Below are 20,785 nucleotides of genomic sequence, written 5' to 3' on the forward strand. Positions count from 1 at the left end.
CTCTATATTTTACGCGTTTCGATTTTGTGTTCTCTTTTCTACCGGGCACCAACAATATTAAAGCAGATGCCCCCTCTAGAAGTTTTTGTTGATTCTCTTGAGGTTTCTGAGCCATCTACCATCCTGAATTAAGGTGTGGTCCTTTCTGCCATTTCGCCCGATTTGAGGTTAGCACTTGAGAGATTTCAGGGGGACAAACCTGAGAGATGCCCTGTGGGGAAATGTATGTTCCTGATCAATGGAGGAGTAGAGTTATGTCCGAGATTCATTGTTCTGTCTTGGTGGGTTTTTGCTTCTGACATTCACTCTGACAGATTGGTTCGTGGCTTTCATTATGCCCATCCTGACAAAACTGGTGGCTCTGGTGAGGGTTCGGTGACCCCTCCTCAAGGGGGGTTTACTGTTGTGAATGTCATCTGAGTGGGTGCTGGTGTGGAGCTCCCTCTAGTGGCCAGGAATAGTAATGAAGCCGAGTCTGAATCTGTGACTCAAACAGGTGTTGGTATTAATTAGGAATCTAGGAAGTCCTATTTCTGACCAGCCTGGTGTACATAGGAGAACAGTTTCTGCTTAGCTTCTTCGGGTGATAAATGTTTGCTTCTGCCTCTGAAGATGACTTTGAGTTTGTCCTTCAGTTTCCTCTATTTATCTTGCGCCAGAATTCACTCCAGATAAGTCTGCAGGTTTTCTTTTCCTAATTCCTGGTTTTGCACCTACGTGTGTTTGTGTTCATTTTCCATTTTGTTCTGTGTTTGTTTTCTTGTATGTGAGGATCTGGCTCTCTGCTATTTTTGAGAGGGCAGTTCCTTCAGCAAGAAAGCGAGATTTTCCCTGTTCTGATTTTGATTATTTGCACTTTTGAATATTATTTGTTCTGTGATTTTGTTTCTTCCCATTATATCTGCAGTTCTGTTTAAAGTGTCTGGCACAAGAGAACCTGATATATTGGGAGAAGACCATGTGGTCTTAGGTATTTTTTCCATCAGAAGTTTGGTATTTTTTGCAGGGTTTTTTGCTGGCCACAATCAGTTATCTTTCCTGTCCTGTTGTATCTAGTAAGTCGGGCCTCACCTTTGCTAATCTATATTTTCTATCTGCGTATTGTGTTTTCTTACATCTCCGTCATTACATGTTGGGGGCTTGCCATTTCTTTGGGGACTGCTCCGAGGCAAGTTAGGATTCCTCATTTCTATCTTTGACTTAGCAAGTTTCTCCGGCAGTGACTAGGTGTCTAGGTGTGTTAGGAACATCCCACTGCTACTTCTAGTGTTGTCCTATAGATAGGGGATTGCGGTCAGCTTAGTTACCAACTACTCTTGTGGTTTTTGTTTTTTCCCGATTAATGGGATTTTTTGTGATCATCCATGGTTACCATTTCACAACATACACCCATCTGGTAATTGTTTTACAGGTATAGGGACAATTTTGACTCCATGGGTGTTTTCCAGAAACAACCAAAAAGTGGAAGTTGTTTTGGGAAAATTGCAAATCGGTCATTGTAGTGCCCATACATTGTAATGCCCAGTACATTGTAGTAATTGTGCATTGTAGTGTCTAGTACATTGTAATGCCCAGTACATTTTGCCCAGCTCGCGCTTCTGGAGACATGGACCCCATAAATTATGTAGGCTCTTATTGCCACACTACTTACAAACATATAGACGCTATCTGTGGTTTTGGAACACTGTGGGGCTCAAACAAAAGGGGGACCCTTGAATTTTGTAATGCATAATTCACTGGATTTTTTGGGGGGGCTAGGAGTCTGAAGATTATGGGGCATATAATTTAATGCCAATACATGTCACTGTATCATATCTGGTCCAAGATGATAGATTTCCTTCAAAATGTGAAGTTGAGACTGGATATCTGGCTGGTGCACCAGCTTCAAAAGCTCCAAGCGGGAAAACTAACACCCCAAGCAGCCTAGCTGGATCAAAGCCTTTCTAGCAGGATGAACCCCTGCTGGGAGCCCAAACTGGTTAACTGCTTCAAAGTAAATTCCCCCAGATGGACAGGAGCCATAATTTCATAAGGAGTTACGGCGTTATCGTATGTCCTAGCTGTATACCAGTTACATATTCGAGATCTTGGGAATGGGGCAAACACCTGCCTTGCTCTCTCAACGCTTCTATAGGTCATTCACAAGTCTTTTGCTGTGGAAGAGATCTGTGAGTTCAAAAAGTTGGTTGGAGTAGTGCAGTTTCTTTGATAACACCTCAGCGTTTCACAGAATAACAAACTAGGCGGCAATCATGCTGCTAGGATCTCATTCATGCTGCCTGCAATTTGGGCAGAATTAATCAGGTTACAGGTTCATTTTAAAAGTAGTGTTTTTGGGGAGACAGACTTGATTTAAATATTGTAAATATTGAGTTAAACACAGGCTGTCACAGCTCATTCCATATATTTGGTTATTATATTATAGACAATAAGGGACAAGAGAGTATGCAGATATTAATAAGTTTATTGCTTGACTTTACAGGATACTGACAGAAGGCTTTGCACATTCTCCCAAGGCACTTCCAGAACTGAAAACATGCACAGCAATGTCTGCAAAGTAACAGAAATTCATTAGCTATGGCACTTATCTATTGTTTAAGGAATTTACAAGTTGCCTTTTCTATATTCTTGAAGTATCCTTCACCATGATTTAACCTATACATTATTTAATCTGAAGTACTGAACAAATAGTAACGGGAATTTACAGGTCATTACTTTCATGGAATTGCTCTTAGTGATTCTTAGGGGTACTTTACACGTTGTGACATCACTACCGATATATCGTCAGGGTCACGTCGTTAGTGATGCACATCCGGCACCGGTAGCGACATCGCAACGTGTAAATCCTAAGTGCGACGATGAACGAGCACAGAAGCGTAAAAAAAAAAATCACAGATCTGTGTAACGTCGTTCATTTCCATAATGTCGCTACATCAGAAGATACGATGTTGTTTGTCGCTCCTGCGGTGTCACACATCGCTGTGTGTGAAGCCACAGGAACGACAAACATCTCCTTACCTGCGTCCACCAGCAATGCGGAAGGAAGGAGGTGAGCGGGATGTTATGTCCCGCTCATCTCCGCCCCTCCGCTTCTATTGGCCGGCCGCTCGGTGATGTCGCTGTGACGCCAAACGCACTTCCCCCTTGAAGGAGGGATTGTTTGGCGGTTACTGCGACGTCGCCGACCAGGTATGTGCGTGTGAAGCTGCCGTAGCGATAATGTTCGCTACAGCACCAATCACCACATATCGCATGTACGATGGGGGTGCTATCGCGCTGGACATCGCTAGCAAACGCTAGCGATGTCGCAACGTGTAAAGTACCCCTTAAGCTTGCTTTACACGTTGCAATTTCGCATACGATATCGTATGCGATTTGCAACGCCCCCATCGTATGTGTGGCACGTTCAGTTTGTTGAACGTGCCGCACAAACGATTAACCCGCGTCACACGTACTTACCCGTCCATATGACCTTGCTGTGGGCGGCAAACGTCCACTTCCTGGAGTGGAAAGGACGTTCGGCGTCACATCGACGTCACGCGGCAGCCGGCCAATAGAAGCGGAGGGGCGGAGCTGAGCGGGACGTAAACATCCCGATCACCTCCTTTCTTCCGCATTGTGGACCGGGAGCCGCAGGACGCTGGTAAGATCTGTTCATCATTCCCGGGGTGTCACACACTGCAATGTGTGCTACCCCGGGTACGATGAACAATCTGACGTTCAATTCTAGAGAAAGGTACGATGTGTATGCGATGAACGTTTTACCGGTCAATCACAATCGCACGTACCTGTCACACACTGCAATGTACCTTACGATGCCGGATGTGCGTCACTTACGACGTGACCCCGCCGACACATTGTAAGATACATTGCAGCGTGTAAAGCGGGCTTTAGTGATTCACACAATTGTACTTGCCATAGAGATGTTGTTTTGATTGGGCCATTAGTCTACAAACATGGAACTCATATTTTAATGTCTCCATATTCTGTACACCAGGAAAATATTATGTGCACCATTGGCACTTACAGCAGATACATATAGAATTAAATGTGTTATTATTCTTAGAGACTCAGGACACTGACCAAAAATACCCCAGATATGTTTCCCTCGTGCTAAGGGCTCGCTCACACAAACATATAACATGGCCGAGTGTTATCCGACTTGGTCAAATGTTATACTATGTGGCAGTGCCGACCAGTGCTTTTTTGCGATTGACAACATACAGTAAGCAAAACAAGTAATAAGTAAATAAAATCTAATACACTGCCGATTTTGCAAGATTCCCCACCTACAAAGAATGGAGAGGTCTGCAATTTTTATTGTAGATACACTTCAAGTGTGACAGACACAATCTTCCCCAAAAACCCAGAAAATCACATTGTATGATTTTTAAATTATTAATTTGCATTTTATTGCATGAAAAAAGTATTTGATCAACTACCAACCAGCAAGAATTCTTGGGCTCTCACAGACCTGCTATTTTTTCTTCAAGAAGCCCTCCTATTCTGCACTCATTACCTGTATTAATTGCACCTGTTTGAACCCGTTACCTGTATAAAAGACACCTGTCTATACACTCAATCAATCACACTCCAACCTAACCACCATGGCCAATACCAAAGAGCTGTTTAAATACACTAAGAACAAAATTGTAGACATGCACAAGCTGGGATGGGCTACAGGACAATAGGCAAGCAGCTTGGTGAGAAGGCAACAACTGTTGACACAATTATTAAAAAATGGAAGAAACACAAGATGACTGTCAATCTTACTCAGAAGGGGTTCTATGCAAGAACTCGCCTCGTAGGGTAAGGATGATTATGAGAAAGGTTAGGAATCAGCACAGAACTATACAGGAGGACCTGGTCAATGACCTGAAATGAGTTGAGATCACAGTCTCAAAGATTACACTTAGTAATTCACTATCACGATTAAAATCCTGCAGGGCACCCAAAGTCCCCCTGCTCACGTCAGCACATGGTCGAGCCTGTTTGAACTTCACCAGTGACCATCTTGATGATCCATAGGAGGCATGTGGTAAGATGACACCAAAATAAAACTTTTTGGTGTCAACTCCAGTCGCCGTGTTTGGAGGAAGGGGAAGGATGAGTACAACCTCAAGAACGTTTTCATAACTGAAGCATGATGGTGGGAACTTCATACATTGGGGGTGCTTTTCTGCAAAGGGGACAGGATAACTGCACCGCATTGAAGTGAGGATGGATTGGGTCATGTAATGTAAGATTTTGGCTAACATCCTCCTTCCCAAAATAAAATAACTGAAGAGGAGTCATTGCTGGGTGTTCCAGCATGACAATGACCCGAAACACAAAGGCAGGGCAATGAAGGAGTGTTTTCATAAGAAGCATTTCAAGGTCCTGGAGTGGCCTAGCCAGTCTGCAGACCTGTACCTAATAGAAAATCTTTGCAGGGAGCTGAAACCCAATGTTGCCCAGTGACACCCCAAAACCTGAAAGATCTGGAGAAGATCTGTATGGAGGAGTGGGACAAAATCCCTGCTGCAGTGTGTGCAAACTTGGTCAATAACTACAGGATATCTCAGACCTCTGATATTGAAAATGAAGATTTCTGTACAAAATATTTATTGTATTGACGACTTATTTCATGCAATAAAATGAAAATTAATTATTTAAAAATGATACAATGTGATTGTCTGGATTTTTTTATTCTGTCTATCACAGTTGAAGTGTACCAATGATAAAAATTGCAGGCCTCTCTATTCTATGTAGGTGGGAAAATTTGCAAAAGCAGTGTATCAAATACTTATTTCATTCACTGAATATTGGAGTCAAGTCTATGGGTGCGCTCAAAACATTGGACTGAGTTCCAATAACATCCGATACAGACAATGGAGAAGATGGAGACATTAAGATCTCCATGCTCTCTACAACTGTGATCCGATTCTTTCATGCGAAAGAATCGGATCACAGTAAATGACACTCTGCTCAAACTCTGATCAGCGTTTGAGCCGAGTGTCATTAGCATAATCAGCTCAATTCTCTTGGAAGAGAGAATCTGTGGCCATGTTAGTGAGCACTACCACTGCAGTAGACTTATCCGCAAGTGGGGAGGTGAGGAAGAAAGTTTCCATCAGCAATGACGGGAGTTACAGTTTGCTCGCTAACTTATAAGGAGACATGACAAACTTTACCAGTGCATTCATGAACCATTTTCTCTGATGTAATTTTAGCACCCCCTCACCCAAAAAAATTAAATAAAAACAAAATTAAAAACATGACACAATTAAAATGATAAAATTAATCATATAACAGTAATGACCTTGGACATTTTTACGTCTTGAATGATGTCACAGGAACCGTTATCGTTGGTTGATATTCTCTTGCAGGATGTTCTACCAATTTCTACATCCAAATCATAGCGTATACCAGCAACGATCTGTAAAAAGGAAAGTGTACAGGTGGAAAAGTTAAAATTAAAATGTATATGTTGTATATGTTGTATTTGAGTATATGTTTAGATCACCAGATCTTTACACCCCAAATAATTTCCTTTCTGCTTCCAATGTCTTACTGTATGTATATTATTTAATAATAATAATAATTTTATTCATTTATATAGCGCTATTAATTCCACAGCGCTTTACATACATCAGGAACACTGTCCCCATTGGGGCTCACAATCTAAAGTCCCTATCTGTATGTCTTTGGAGTGTGGGAGGAAACCGGAGTACCCGGAGGAAACCCACGCAAACACGGGGAGAACATACAAACTCCTTGCAGATAGTGTCCTTGGTGGGATTTGAACCCAGGACCCCAGCGCTGCAAGACTGCAGTGCTAACCACTGAGCCACCGTGCCGCCCTACATTTAATGTTGCAGCCAATTACAGCTCATGCCATGGGAATGCATATCAGTGATAGATATGAAATGTTTAACGGGGTTTTCCTATTTTGAGAAACTCCTGCCCCCTGGATGTAGTTTTTTTTTTTTTTTTTTAAAAATAAACAAACTGGGCCTTATCATCCTCCCTGGGTCCAGCGCTAGGTCTCCTCCACTATTCACAGTATTTGTTATTTTTGCAGTGCGGAAGTCGTAATGACAGTGCTATAGGCAGTAACTGGGCTTAGCCCCATTGAATGGCACGAGCAGCTGAAAGCCGCTGAGCTCACTTATGGCTGCAGAGCTATCAACATGACATCAACACTGCAGGCAATAATTGACACTGGGAAAAGCAGTGGAGACTCAGTGCTGGCCCCCGGGAGGGTGAATAAAGCTGTTTTTTTAAATACTATGCAGCCAAGGGACAGGAGGTTTGCAAAACTTTTAATTGATATAGTAGATGGAGGGACATTTAGGATCACATTCTTTAAAGGGAACTTGATAACTGATTTGTGCTGTCCGATCCACGACCAGCGTGTATCAACGTGTGTTTATGAACCTAAATATGTGATACCCTATTAACATACAGTATGAATATAAATCAGTGCCAGTAATACACAAACAAGAGAAGGACCAAAAAGAGATAATTTTCAAATACAAAATTCAGTTTTATTAATATAACAAGGTGAATCAGCTGTACAGTGGTGGCAAAAAAGAGTGGAACACACTTTGACCAGATAAACACAAGGTATCAAAGACGGCCTCAGGATGGCAGTATAACCTGCTGTAAAGGTTTGAATATACAGTTAGGTCCAGAAATATTTAAACAGTGACACAAGTTTTGTTATTTTAGCTGTTTACAAAAACATGTTCAGAAATACAATTATATATATAATATGGGCTGAAAGTGCACACTCCCAGCTGCAATATGAGAGTTTTCACATCCAAATCGGAGAAAGGGTTTAGGAATCATAGCTCTGTAATGCATAGCCTCCTCTTTTTCAAGGGACCAAAAGTAATTGGACAAGGGACTCTAAGGGCTGCAATTAACTCTGAAGGCGTCTCCCTCGTTAACCTGTAATCAATGAAGTAGTTAAAAGGTCTGGGGTTGATTACAGGTGTGTGGTTTTGCATTTGGAAGCTGTTGCTGTGACCAGACAACATGCGGTCTAAGGAACTCTCAATTGAGGTGAAGCAGAACATCCTGAGGCTGAAAAAAAAGAAAAAATCCATCAGAGAGATAGCAGACATGCTTGGAGTAGCAAAATCAACAGTCGGGTACATTCTGAGAAAAAAGGAATTGACTGGTGAGCTTGGGAACTCAAAAAGGCCTGGGCGTCCACGGATGACAACAGTGGTGGATGATCGCCGCATACTTTCTTTGGTGAAGAAGAACCCGTTCACAACATCAACTGAAGTCCAGAACACTCTCAGTGAAGTAGGTGTATCTGTCTCTAAGTCAACAGTAAAGAGAAGACTCCATGAAAGTAAATACAAAGGGTTCACATCTAGATGCAAACCATTCATCAATTCCAAAAATAGACAGGCCAGAGTTAAATTTGCTGAAAAACACCTCATGAAGCCAGCTCAGTTCTGGAAAAGTATTCTATGGACAGATGAGACAAAGATCAACCTGTACCAGAATGATGGGAAGAAAAAAGTTTGGACAAGAAAGGGAACGGCACATGATCCAAGTCACACCACATCCTCTGTAAAACATGGTGGAGGCAACGTGATGGCATGGGCATGCATGGCTTTCAATGGCACTGGGTCACTTGTGTTTATTGATGACATAACAGCAGACAAGAGTAGCCGGATGAATTCTGAAGTGTACCGGGATATACTTTCAGCCCAGATTCAGCCAAATGCCGCAAAGTTGATCGGACGGCGCTTCATAGTACAGATGGACAATGACCCCAAGCATACAGCCAAAGCTACCCAGGAGTTCATGAGTGCAAAAAAGTGGAACATTCTGCAATGGCCAAGTCAATCACCAGATCTTAACCCAATTGAGCATGCATTTCACTTGCTCAAATCCAGACTTAAGACGGAAAGACCCACAAACAAGCAAGACCTGAAGGCTGCGGCTGTAAAGGCCTGGCAAAGCATTAAGAAGGAGGAAACCCAGCGTTTGGTGATGTCCATGGGTTCCAGACTTAAGGCAGTGATTGCCTCCAAAGGATTCGCAACAAAATATTGAAAATAAAAATATTTTGTTTGGGTTTGGTTTATTTGTCCAATTACTTTTGACCTCCTAAAATGTGGAGTGTTTGTAAAGAAATGTGTACAATTCCTACAATTTCTATCAGATATTTTTGTTCAAACTTTCAAATTAAACGTTACAATCTGCACTTGAATTCTGTTGTAGAGATTTCATTTCAAATCCAATGTGGTGGCATGCAGAGCCCAACTCGCGAAAATTGTGTCACTGTCCAAATATTTCTGGACCTAACTGTACAAACAATGGTGGCTGAAGGGAGAGAGGGTGATGTGGCTGTCACAGGGAATATCTTAATCACCCTAAAGTGCTTCCTCCATTGGCAAACAGAATAAGACAAATAACACAATACCTTGAGTCATAATAAAGGCAGCAGGAAAAGGATGAGACAGAACAGGGACAGGGCAGGACCTCGACGCGTGTTTCACTGAATGGCTTCATCAGGATGTATCAACATGTGTACCTGGCTGAACACTTTCACACAGATGTGTGTGACACAGAGACTCTGCTGCATTTCAAAGAAAACCATACTTATAAAGTCAATCTATATAATGCAAAAAAGACCTTTTATTATGCTCACCTGTGGTGAGGTCTGGTCTGATGGGCGTTGCTAGTCTAATTCTGGTGCCTCCTATCTTCCTACAATCACTGTTGACCTTCTTGCTTCATGTGGATGATGTCATCCACACAGTGTCCTCCATTGCGCTCCTGCACACGCACACTTCTCTCTGTCCTGCTGAGGGTAGAGCAAAGTACTGTAATGTACAGGCACTGAGAAAGGTCAAAGGCCGCTTGTGCATGTGCACTACAATACTTTGCTGAGCCCTCAGTAGGGCAAATAGAAGTGCACGTGTGGATGATGCAGGCGAAGCATGAAGGAGGATGGCGATCGCAAACAGAGAGGAAGCGCTGAATGAAGACCAGCGACACCCATTGGACCGGACCGCCTCGCAGGTGATAATAATAGAAGCTCTTTTTTATGTTATAAAGATCGACCTGGGCACTTATATATGGTATTTTAGAATGCTGTATATAAGAGCTCTTTGGTGGTGGTCACAGCTAATAAGGGAGAATGCTGGTGACAGGTTCCTCTTATATGCCGCCAGCTATAAACAGTAGAACCTCGCTCAACGAGTAACCCAGTTGTAAATTTGTAGCTCTGTTTACAAGCAAGCTTTGCTGTATGAGCAAAATACTCACAGCACACACTTCCGGTTCCGTACATCCACCACGCTCTAACACACTCTTGCAGTCCGCACAAACACACACAAGCACACACAAACACACACAAACATGCATGCAAACACACATATTATGCGCACTTTACCTTCCTTCCATCGCCGGTCTCATGGTTCTTGTAGTTCGCTGCTATAGGATGTGTATCGGGTAATCATCGCGACGATGGAGGAACTTCCGCTGTCAGCCGCTACTCAAAGGCAACACGCTGGCCAATCAGAAGCAAGAGGCTCCTGCCTTTGACGTCAGCGCTCTGGCAGTGGAAGTTCCTCCCTCGTCACGATGGTTACTCGATACACATCCTATACCGGCGAACTGCAAGATCCAGGAGGCCGGCGAGGGAACGGAAGGTAAGATGAGAATAATATGTGTGTGTGCGTGTGTGTTTGTGCGTGTTTGTGTATGTTTGTGTGTGTTTGTGCATGTTTGTACGTGTTTGTACATGTGTGGAATGGCACAATAGGGGACCAGGATGGGACATTTAACAAGTTGCGGAACAAATTGTCTGCATTGCAATGATTTCTTATGGGAAATTTTGCTTTGCTGAACGAGTAACTTGGTTAACAAGCACAATCCCAGAACGGGTTGTTTTCGTTAACCAAGGTTCTACTGTATTACCTTACTCATCTGTAACTGCAGTGGAAATGCACCCGATGCGCATTTCGGTATAGAACCTTCGTTAGGGAGCGTGGTAATATAATGTCTTGCCATGTTGATTGATGGGATCATGTATTCAATAAAGTCCAGGTTTGGGTGCTTATTTAATGGCAGTTTCACTATGCGTCCTGTATGTGCTAAGAGTGATTACTTCATCTCCTCTGTGAGGCTGGTAGTGCTGTGTCTGGATTATTACCTGTGATTCCAGCATTTGTGTTTGTTGCAGCACCTATATTGATATCCATGAACAAGTTTTCCTTGATAACATAATGATATGTAATTGTGGTGGTTGGCTATGTTTATATTTATAATTGTTCATGGATATTTTTGTAGCTGCAATCTCTCACTTTGTGGTTGAGATCATTATTATCTCTTATGCATATATAGTATGTAAGAGCTCTTGGATTAAATATGGTAATTCTATATTTTTTTGTGAGGCTGATTACATTGTGTTGTTCCCTATTAAATATTCTAAATACTTTTTTGTTAGTGCAATTTGTGGTTTCTGATATAGGCTCCCCTGATCATTTGCTGTAGCACAAAAAGTGTTTATGTGCAAGTACCGTCGCTTCTGCCTGCATATGTACACCATCTGATTATATGTATAATCATATTTACTATGATCAGCTTATATATGCTTTTTGGAGCTGTACCATCTACTTTACTTTAAAGGTTAATTTAATCTCTATGAGTATAGAACATCTGTAGTTACCTTTGATGACTATATGTAGTCCCAGTACTTGTGCTTTATTTGATATATTTTTGTATCTATCATCTCATAAGTATTATATGTATCCTTGAAAAATTGTATTCAAATCTCAATGATTTACTGTACCTATATAATCATGCAGTGATGTAATTCCGTACCTTTCCCCTCCCTCACCTTTTTCTAATAAAGAATTTGCATTATAATTTGACCATTTTTAATCGCCTCTGTGTTTTTGGTTGTTTGTGCCAACCACCATACATACATTGTCTTGTCTGAAAGTTTTTTTTGCCTATTTTGTTTTTCAGTGAAAATTGCAATTGAATAAATTACATAAATACTGTATGCACAATAACCCACAAACCTGCCCCATAGCTTTCCAGAGCATAGCTGGCCGGAGATATAACACCTAAGGCTAGTTTCACACTTGCGTTGAACGGCATCCGTTGCATTGCGTTGTGTGACGGATGCAACGGATGCGTTCCATAAAGTGGCACAACGGATCGTACAAAACAACGGAATCTGCTTTTTTTTTTTTTTTTTTTTTTTACAGTTTTACCGGCGGCAGACTATTGTGAATGATCAGCTGATCGCTCTCAAAAGCCGGCCGTCGGGCAATCAGCTGATCGCTCTCAAAAGCCGGGCAATCAGGTAATGCTCCCAAAAGCTGGGCGATCAGCTGATTGCTCTCAAAAGCCGGCTGCCCGGCGATCAGCTGATCGCTCTCAAAAGCCGGCTGCCGCACGATCAGCTGAGCGCTCTCAAAAGCTGGCCGCCGGGCGATCAGCTGATCGTTCGGCCACCAAGAGACAAATTAAAGTTTCTGTGATTAAAAAAGAAAGATGAGCATGCGCAGTGAAAAAATAAAGGATTCCGCTGCTCAAAAAACGTTACATGCTGCGTTCCCTCCGCCCGATGGTCACCGACAAAACAACTGATGTGCCGCTGGGCGGATGCAACGCAAGACCATCCGTTGCAATCCGCCTTTAATAGAAGCCTATGAGGAATAAACGTATTCCTACAACAGTTACCGTAATTCCTCAAGGTGGTGGATTGCAACAGATGCCGTACAACGCAAGTGTGAAACTAGCCTTAGGCATATCTACAGAAGGGAAACTGGTGAAACGTAATTGACAACCCCTTGAAACCTAAAGAGTTTAGGCCAGAATTACACAAACTTTGCTGATGTGACTGAGCCAAAAAGTTCAAAGTGTGGCTGGAGGAGCTGCCTTCCATGACAATAGTATTGTTGATTATTTGGTGGTTAAGATACCATCTCACCTTCTTTCCATACACTACCCACCCCAACCACCCCTCACACTACAAATGCTTAGAAAAGCCGTTTTGAAAAGCATGATAAGAACCTTGAAGCCACAAAATCTGGTGATCCCAAACAACCGTAGTAAACAAATTTACTCCCAGCCGTGATGCACTGGCTCCAGAGCCCCGTAATCAAAAAGAGTCCCTTCAGGAATACTTAATATATAGGGACTAGAGTTGAGCGCGGTTCGCGGTTCGAGGTTCTCCAGTTCTAGGCTCGAGTGATTTTGGGGCCTGTTCTAGATCGAACTAGAACTCGAGCTTTTTGCAAAAGCTCGATAGTTCTAGAAACGTTCGAGAACGGTTCTAGCAGCAAAAAAACAGCTAATTCCTAGCTTGGTTTCCGCTTTAATAGTGTAAGTCACTCTGTGAATCACACTATTATGACATTTCAGTGTATAGTGTGCGTGAACAGCGCCTTCAGATCACTGCTGTTTCTATAATGGCGATCGCCATTTTTTTTTTTTTCCTTGTCTTCCTTCCCTAAGCGCGCGCGTGTAGTGGGGCGGGCCAGCATGTCAGCCAATCCCAGACACACACACAGCTAAGTGGACTTTTAGCCAGAGAAGCAACGGTATGTGTTATAGGATGTCCATGTCACATGTCCCTGCATTATAAAACCGGACATTTTCCTCCAGGACGCCATTATCTCTTCTGCGTCTTTGGTGTCAGACATCACTGTCGCAGCTCCGTCCTCCTGAGTCCTATCGCCGATACAGCTGTATGCGCTCCATACACAGCGTTAGACAGCTTAGGGAGAGCACTTTCTATCAGTCCTTTTAAGGGCTCAAACCGGTAGGGTCAGAGCCATAGGTAACAGGTCCTGAAAACAGAGACAGCGTCTGTGTAGCCAAGGTCAGGGATTTCGTCGCTGCATTTCACCATTAGGAGGGAATAGAAAGGCAGGCTTCCATTCCTCTACCCAGAGCCCCACAATCCTGGCACTGTACCCTCCTGTCCTCTGCACACTCCAACTCTTTTTAACTAAGCCATTATACTAGCAAACAGTCAGTGTACCTAGTGGCATACAAGAAGTGGCTGTTGTACTCCATTAGTGCCCCACTGGTGCCAAGCTATTTCTAGCACCTGTGCAGGACACCCTCCTGCTCTGTTTTTAATAAGCTATAATGATAGCAAAAAATACTGCCATTTAGTGGCATCATAGAACTGGCTGTTGTATTCCATTAGTGCCCCACTGGTGCCAAGCTATTTCTAGCACCTGTGCAGGACACCCTCCTGCTCTGTTTTTAATAAGCTATAATGATAGCAAAAAATACTGCCATTTAGTGGCATCATAGAACTGGCTGTTGTACTCCATTAGTGCCCCACTGGTGCCAAGCTATTTATAGCACCTCTACATGACACCCTCATGCACATTTTGCTACGCTAATGTTATAGCAAACTCATGGAATTCATTGCTGCATTTGATAATTCGGAGGGATAGAAAGTCAGGCTTCCTTTAGCTTTTCCTTCTGTTCATAGACAGCATCTCCAAGAGCAATTTCCCCTCCACGTCTAAGTGTGGAGAGGCAGCTAGTGCGCATGCGTGTGCCGATTTACCCCAGCTGCAGCCTAATTACAGTGTTTCGCCTAGTGAGTATGCTCAGCCTGACTGTGCTATTCCTGACGCTAAGTCTTCATTTCGGGATACAGCGCATGCTCCCACACTAAGTGTGAAAAGCCTCTTTGCACAGGTGCTTGCATTCCGTGCCGGGTCTAAGTCCTGTTTTCTGCCTAGACACCATGCTAAAGCTGATAGTCTTTTTTCAGAGACTGTATTTCATGCTACTGAGCATGCTCAGTCACTTAATGCATCAGAGACTAGGTCCGGTAATGAACTCTTTGGCCCTGCCCCTGATGTGGGGGTCCCATATAGACCACAGGGCATCAGGTGTCCTCCCAAATGGCTTGCAGAGGCCCACCCCTATGACTTGTCACCTCATTATTGATGGTCAGACGATGACTGGTGAGGTGTTTGGGTCATGGCAGCCATGAGGTAATCATTGAAGTTGCGGTTCCAAATAGGACGCTAGTTATGCCACTCATGACGTGTCACTCTACTTTTGTCTCCAGGAGGTGCATTGTGGTTCACCCTGGTTTGGGGTGGACCCAGGTTATAAAAGGGGCTGGAGCCAACAAGGAGGTGCGCAGTCTTCTATTATGCTCCGAAAGAGCACACCTCCATGTGTTGAACCCATTGCGGCTTTAGGCCAGAGGTAGGCAAGGATAGGGTGTCGATGCAGGCCACCACCACAGTTGGTAACGCAGAACGGTTAAGAGCAGCTCCTGTCCTACCAGTCCTGCTTGTGCAGCCCAGTGGCATTAACAGGCCTGCTGCTGCTGATGCGCCTGCTGTCCACAGGTGTGCCCCTACGCACACGGTCAGCGTACTCAATGGCCCCTGTGTTGTTAACAGGGAGTTCCTGGGCTGGGTGGGCATGTGGACCCTGTGACGCTAACAGGGCTCCCAGTCTCCAGATCCGAATGGCGTCTAACTCGGTTCAGGCTACTATTAGTTTCATAGCCACACAGCTCTGTATCCTCCACCAAACCTTCCAGTTGCCAACCTCTCCTTTTCCAACTGGGAGCACGGTGGACACTGACTGCTGATGGGGATATATAACTTTCTCTTTCTTTTCTTATTAATTTTCGTTATATAGCGGTAACATAGTATATACCACTTTATCCAAATCTGCCAGTCCCACTGTAACAGATGGTGTTTCTTCAGCAAATGTTACTGTTGCTTAACCACCAAATCCACGGACCAAAACTTTTTTCCCCTTTCCAACACACCTGTTCCCCTTTCCACCAGCATCTGTCCTTTTTCAACTCATTTTGGTATATGACCAAAAGTGCAACTCTGCAGGGACACCGTACTCAACGCCATCTCAGCACAGTAGCCAGCCCTCGGTCCCTCAGATGTGGACAAGTAAAAGACCATTTCCTCCTATCCATGACAAAGCGTTGAGATTCACTCTGTGCAGCACTGGTGTTTAGTGGAAAAGTAGATCTAAGATTGCGTACCACATTCTGCAGATACTCCTGTATACGTGCGTCCATTTCTATGGCAGGAATTATTTTGCCAAATTTTGTCTTGTACCGGGGATCTAACAGTGTGGCAACCCAGTATTCTGGATTACTTTGAATTCGTACAATCCGAGGGTCATGTTGTAGGTAGTGCAGCAAGATGGCGCTCATGTGTCTTGTGCATCCAGGAGGACCAAGTCCTTGGTGTGTTGGTGGCAGAGAGGTGAGAATCGTGCCTCCTTCCTCTGCCCTCTCCCCACAACCTCGCACAACCGAAATGTGAGCAAGCTCTCACTCATCTGCTGAGTCTTCCATGCCCATCGCCAGTTCGTCCTCCATTTCTTCATGGGCTCCTGCACCTTCCTCAACACTTTTTGCTGATACTATGCGCCCTTGTTTTTATGCCCATCCTGTCTGCAGACCACTGCCAGACATAGCTCTACTTTTACCCCCAGTTCAGTTTTATGATTTTGTGTGCTTGTTACCTGACTACTTTTCCTGCTTGCTGTTTATGTACTTTGTTGGCCGATCCGCATTTCACCTCTGCTTGTTTTCTGATTAAGTCCTGGCCGTCCCATTCTGTTCCTGTTCCTCAATTAATGTTTTGACCCTGCCTGACTACTATTCTCTGGAACTGCAGCCTTCCACAGGTATTAATCACCTTGGGCCCTGTGCAATTCCTAATCCATGTATAGGGGTTAAAGGGTTTCAGGGTTCTAGGGGTCCTGCTTGGTGAGTGGCTTCCCTCTAGCCTATCATTTACAGCCCATCTGAGTGTGTGGATCAAGGAAGGCGTTACACCGTGCTCTCTGCAGAAGGCCATGTGGCCCAGGATAGTGCTTTAAAAATTGCTGGACAACCAGGTTCAACACGTGAACCACACAAGGCACGTGTGTCACATTGTCACAGCGAAGGGCCGCACCCATGTTTGCATCATTGTCGCACCCGGCCTTCCCTGGCTGCTGGTTGAGTGGAGACAACCATTGATGAAACTCGGTCTCCAGAGCTAACCGTCCACAACTTCTCAGCGGTGTGACTCACATTTCCCATACATTTCAAAGTAAAACTTTGACCGCCTGATGGCATTGAGCTCTGCTGCCAGCATAGTAAGGAGGTGTGTGGTAGTCCTTGTGCGCAGTTACAAGGAAGGGTGGCCTGACCACACAGGGTTTGCGCCAAGGTGGAGGACCCACACGAGGTTGAAGAGGCAGAAGCAGTGTATTAACTTCTACATACAGAAGAAGGATTGAAACAACTCGTGGGGACGGCAAGACTTGTACAGCAGACCCTTCTCCATCTCTCCCCACAGTAACCCATTGCCCAGTCAGCGACATGTAACGCCCCTGTCCATGCTTACTGGGCCAATTATCTGTGGTGAAAAGCACCCTGTCACACAGAGTTTCTCAAGGAATCAGTGATGTTTAGTGCGACATGCTGGTGTAGCGCGTGCACGCCTTTGTTGGAGAAGGAGTGGCGCCTGGGCATCGGCTCTTGGGGCACTGCGATGGGCATAAGGTCTCGAAAATCCTCGGTTAAAAAGGTTGGAAAGGCAGCATTTTGGTAGCCAACAGTTTCCAGATGCTGAAAGTCAACCTCTAAGCCATGTCATGCCCTTCTAAAAGCATGTAAAACACAGCGAGGGGACTCCAACCACAGTCTCCCTCGTTTCCACTAACTGGGCCACACACACCCCACTTGCCTGGCATCGGTTGAGCCCCCTTTTGAAAAAGAAAAAGATGCTTTGCATGAAGCACTCTCAAAAATACGCGTGCCTTTCCCGTCCCCTGGCTGACCCAGGGGAAGAAAAGTCCTCTGAGAGCCATGACTTGTTCATCTTGGTTCTTTTAGAAACACAGCGAGGCGACTCCAACCACAGTCTCCCTCGTTTCCACTAACTGGGCCACACACACCCCACTTGCCTGGCATCGGTTGAGCCCCCTTTTGAAAAAGAAAAAGATGCTTTGCATGAAGCACTCTCAAAAATACGCGTGCCTTTCCCGTCCCCTGGCTGACCCAGGGGAAGAAAAGTCCTCTGAGAGCCATGTCCACATTGTCAGTGGACAGACACGTGTGCTTATCTGCCAGCAGACCCCCAGCAGCACTGAAGACAGGTTCCGAGAGAACGCTGGCTGCAGGACACGACAAGATCCCCAAGGCGTACGTGGCGAGCTCAGGCAATTTATCAAGATTGGAAGCCTAAAATGAGCAGGGCTCAAGTTGCACAATAATGGAATCGACGTTTCCTTGCATATACTCATATATCTGTGTGTCCTCCTCTTTTTCCTTGTCCAGCTCTTTTGTTTTCGCATGAGTATATGTCCTTGTCACTTTCCCATGTGTTTGAGTTGTTTGTCACCTTTTGGACACCTTTGAGGGTGTTTTCTAGGTGTTTTTCTGTGTTTGTGATTGCCTGCCATTGTTTCCTATGCAGTTCGAGTTCGGTTCGTCGAACGTTCGACGAGCCGAACGCGAATGGGACCTCCGTTCGGCGAACCGACCTCGAGCCGAACCGGGACCGGTTCGCTCATCTCTACTAGGGACCCGACATTCCTATGCCGTGAATCCCAGAAATCACCAGACCAAATTATCAAGCTTATAATAAAATTATCCATATCCTTGGCTCCCCTTAATAATAATAATTATTTGGACATTGAGGGTGGGCAGATGGGACTCGTCCTATGCTCAGAGAGCAGGAAACTGGCCTTATGAACCCACAAAGTATCCTTCTAATCACCCTAAAAACTTCCCCACCTCTCTCTCTAAATCAGTTTTCCCCAATTCCAGTCCTAAGGAGCCACCAACAGATGATGTTTTCAGGATTTCCTGAGTATTGCACAGGTCATGCAATTATCACCTATGCTGGGAATTAAATTATCACCTGTGCAATAGTAAGGAAATAATGAAAATAAGCACTGTTGGTGGCTCTTGAGGACTGGAGTTGGGGAACACTGCTCTAAACCCTCGTTATGCTGCTCCACACCTTGCCCTGGCCTGGCGCTTTTGGCTCTCCTTACAAAACACGATTCTCACCCATAACCATAAGGCTACATTCACACATACATGTGTTTGTTATCATCTGAGATAAATTGGCTGATTTTTTTCAGGTATCATCCTAGTTGTATTTGTTTTTTACTCATCCAACAATGTAGCAGTTAAAATGGATGAAACTTAATTGGAACACTGAAGTACAAAGCCTGTCCTAGTTTTATAGAGGTCTCATAGATGCCCATAGACTTTGCAAAACAGATGAGCATAGAAGGATGTGATCTGCACTTACACATTGACTAAAATTGGTTAGTGTGCTATTCTGTGCTCTTCGGCAGTGCATTGACCAAAAGTATGCTCTTTAGAGCCCAGCCTTACCAATCAGTCATAGTTATGTGGCAATTGAGAGGAAGAAAAGCAGCAGATTCCTGTGTGTTCCTTACCTGAGATTCAGCTGATACAATCTTCATTAGCTTGTAAGTATATTCATAGTTTGATAGTGTATTGAATTTACTAACAGCGAAGGTGGCAGCCTTTACAACCTCTGGGTCACTGGGATCCTCCTTCTGAAAGCCTCCAGCCAACATGTCACCATACACACACACAGACAGGAGTGACAGGGCCACTAACGCTCTACAACACATTGCTGACATCCTGGTTCCTGGGGATGGAAAGAAAAGAAGGCCGAGGACTAGCCGAGGACCATTTTTATATTCTCCAGCTGACGTGCTTGGACACAGATGTGTTTAAACTTTGATAAGACTAATGCATTTCACTTATCTGTTATCTAATGATTGAAAACTCAAATAATACCGGGCATTTATTTTGTACAGTTGGCCTTAATTTATGGGCAAAATTTTAAGTGATACTACATCTTATCACAGAAGCAAATTCATTATTACCTTATCAGAAATGAAGTATAAATATATACATAAAAATAGCAAATATGGAGAAATGTAACATGTAATCGCTTTCACAATGCTACCTGATATTCCATCCACCAGTTTAAACAATGAATGTGCCTAAAGCCTGCTTTACACGCTGCAATGTATCGTACAATGTGTCGGCGGGGTCACGTCGTAAGTGACGCACATCCGGCATTGTAAGGTACATTGCAGTGTGTGACAGGTACGTGTGATTGCGATTAAACGTTACAACGTTCATCGGATACACATCGTACCTGTCTCTAGAATTGCTTGTTAGATTGTTCATCGTACCCGGGGTAGCGCACATCGCAGTGTGTGACACCCCGGGAACGATGAACAGATCTTACCAGCCTCCTGCGGCTCCTCAGACACAACCATTGGGAAAAATCTTGTAAAACAGCTGCTGCAGCCCCAGTATCGAGGATACAGTACTTTGTGATAGCCAGTAAGAGTGGAAAGGGTTAATTGTCGTGCTACTGAACAATAGAGATGAATGCTGGACCTTCAATATGTGACTTTATTCTATGCATTTTGGAGTAACCTCCATCAGGATTCACATTTCTTTTCAGATCGCCTTGTTGAAAAACATATTGCAGGTGAAGAGTCACATTAGACCTCTTTACTAGTGATGGGCGAATAGTAACTATTTGTGTTAGGATTATTTGTTATGAATGCCAAAGTACTATTCCTGTATTCATCACGAATAATGAACCTAATGCAAGTCACTGGGGAACTTGAGCATTTTTCTTGCTATGAATACTGGAATAGTACTCGGTAAGCATTATCCAACCATGAATAGTTACTATTCGCCCATCTTCATTCTGTACTATTCTATAGTAGTGTATATCAA

General features: G+C 44.0%; 1 protein-coding gene across 1 annotated transcript; it reads right to left on the minus strand.

Moving 5' to 3' along the window:
* Nucleotides 1-2,444: 2,444 nt before the first annotated feature.
* On the minus strand, nucleotides 2,445-19,693 carry LOC142295040 (cystatin-like). Its single transcript, XM_075338109.1, has 3 exons — nucleotides 19,453-19,693; nucleotides 6,302-6,418; nucleotides 2,445-2,550 (listed from the first exon to the last, which is right to left on the minus strand). Exons 1-3 carry the CDS (start codon nucleotides 19,660-19,662, stop codon nucleotides 2,464-2,466), a joined length of 414 nt encoding a protein of 137 aa, XP_075194224.1. The 5' UTR covers nucleotides 19,663-19,693; the 3' UTR covers nucleotides 2,445-2,463.
* Nucleotides 19,694-20,785: the final 1,092 nt, after the last annotated feature.

Source organism: Anomaloglossus baeobatrachus, chromosome 3 (assembly GCF_048569485.1).
Source record: "Anomaloglossus baeobatrachus isolate aAnoBae1 chromosome 3, aAnoBae1.hap1, whole genome shotgun sequence".
Lineage (NCBI taxonomy): Eukaryota > Metazoa > Chordata > Amphibia > Anura > Aromobatidae > Anomaloglossus > Anomaloglossus baeobatrachus.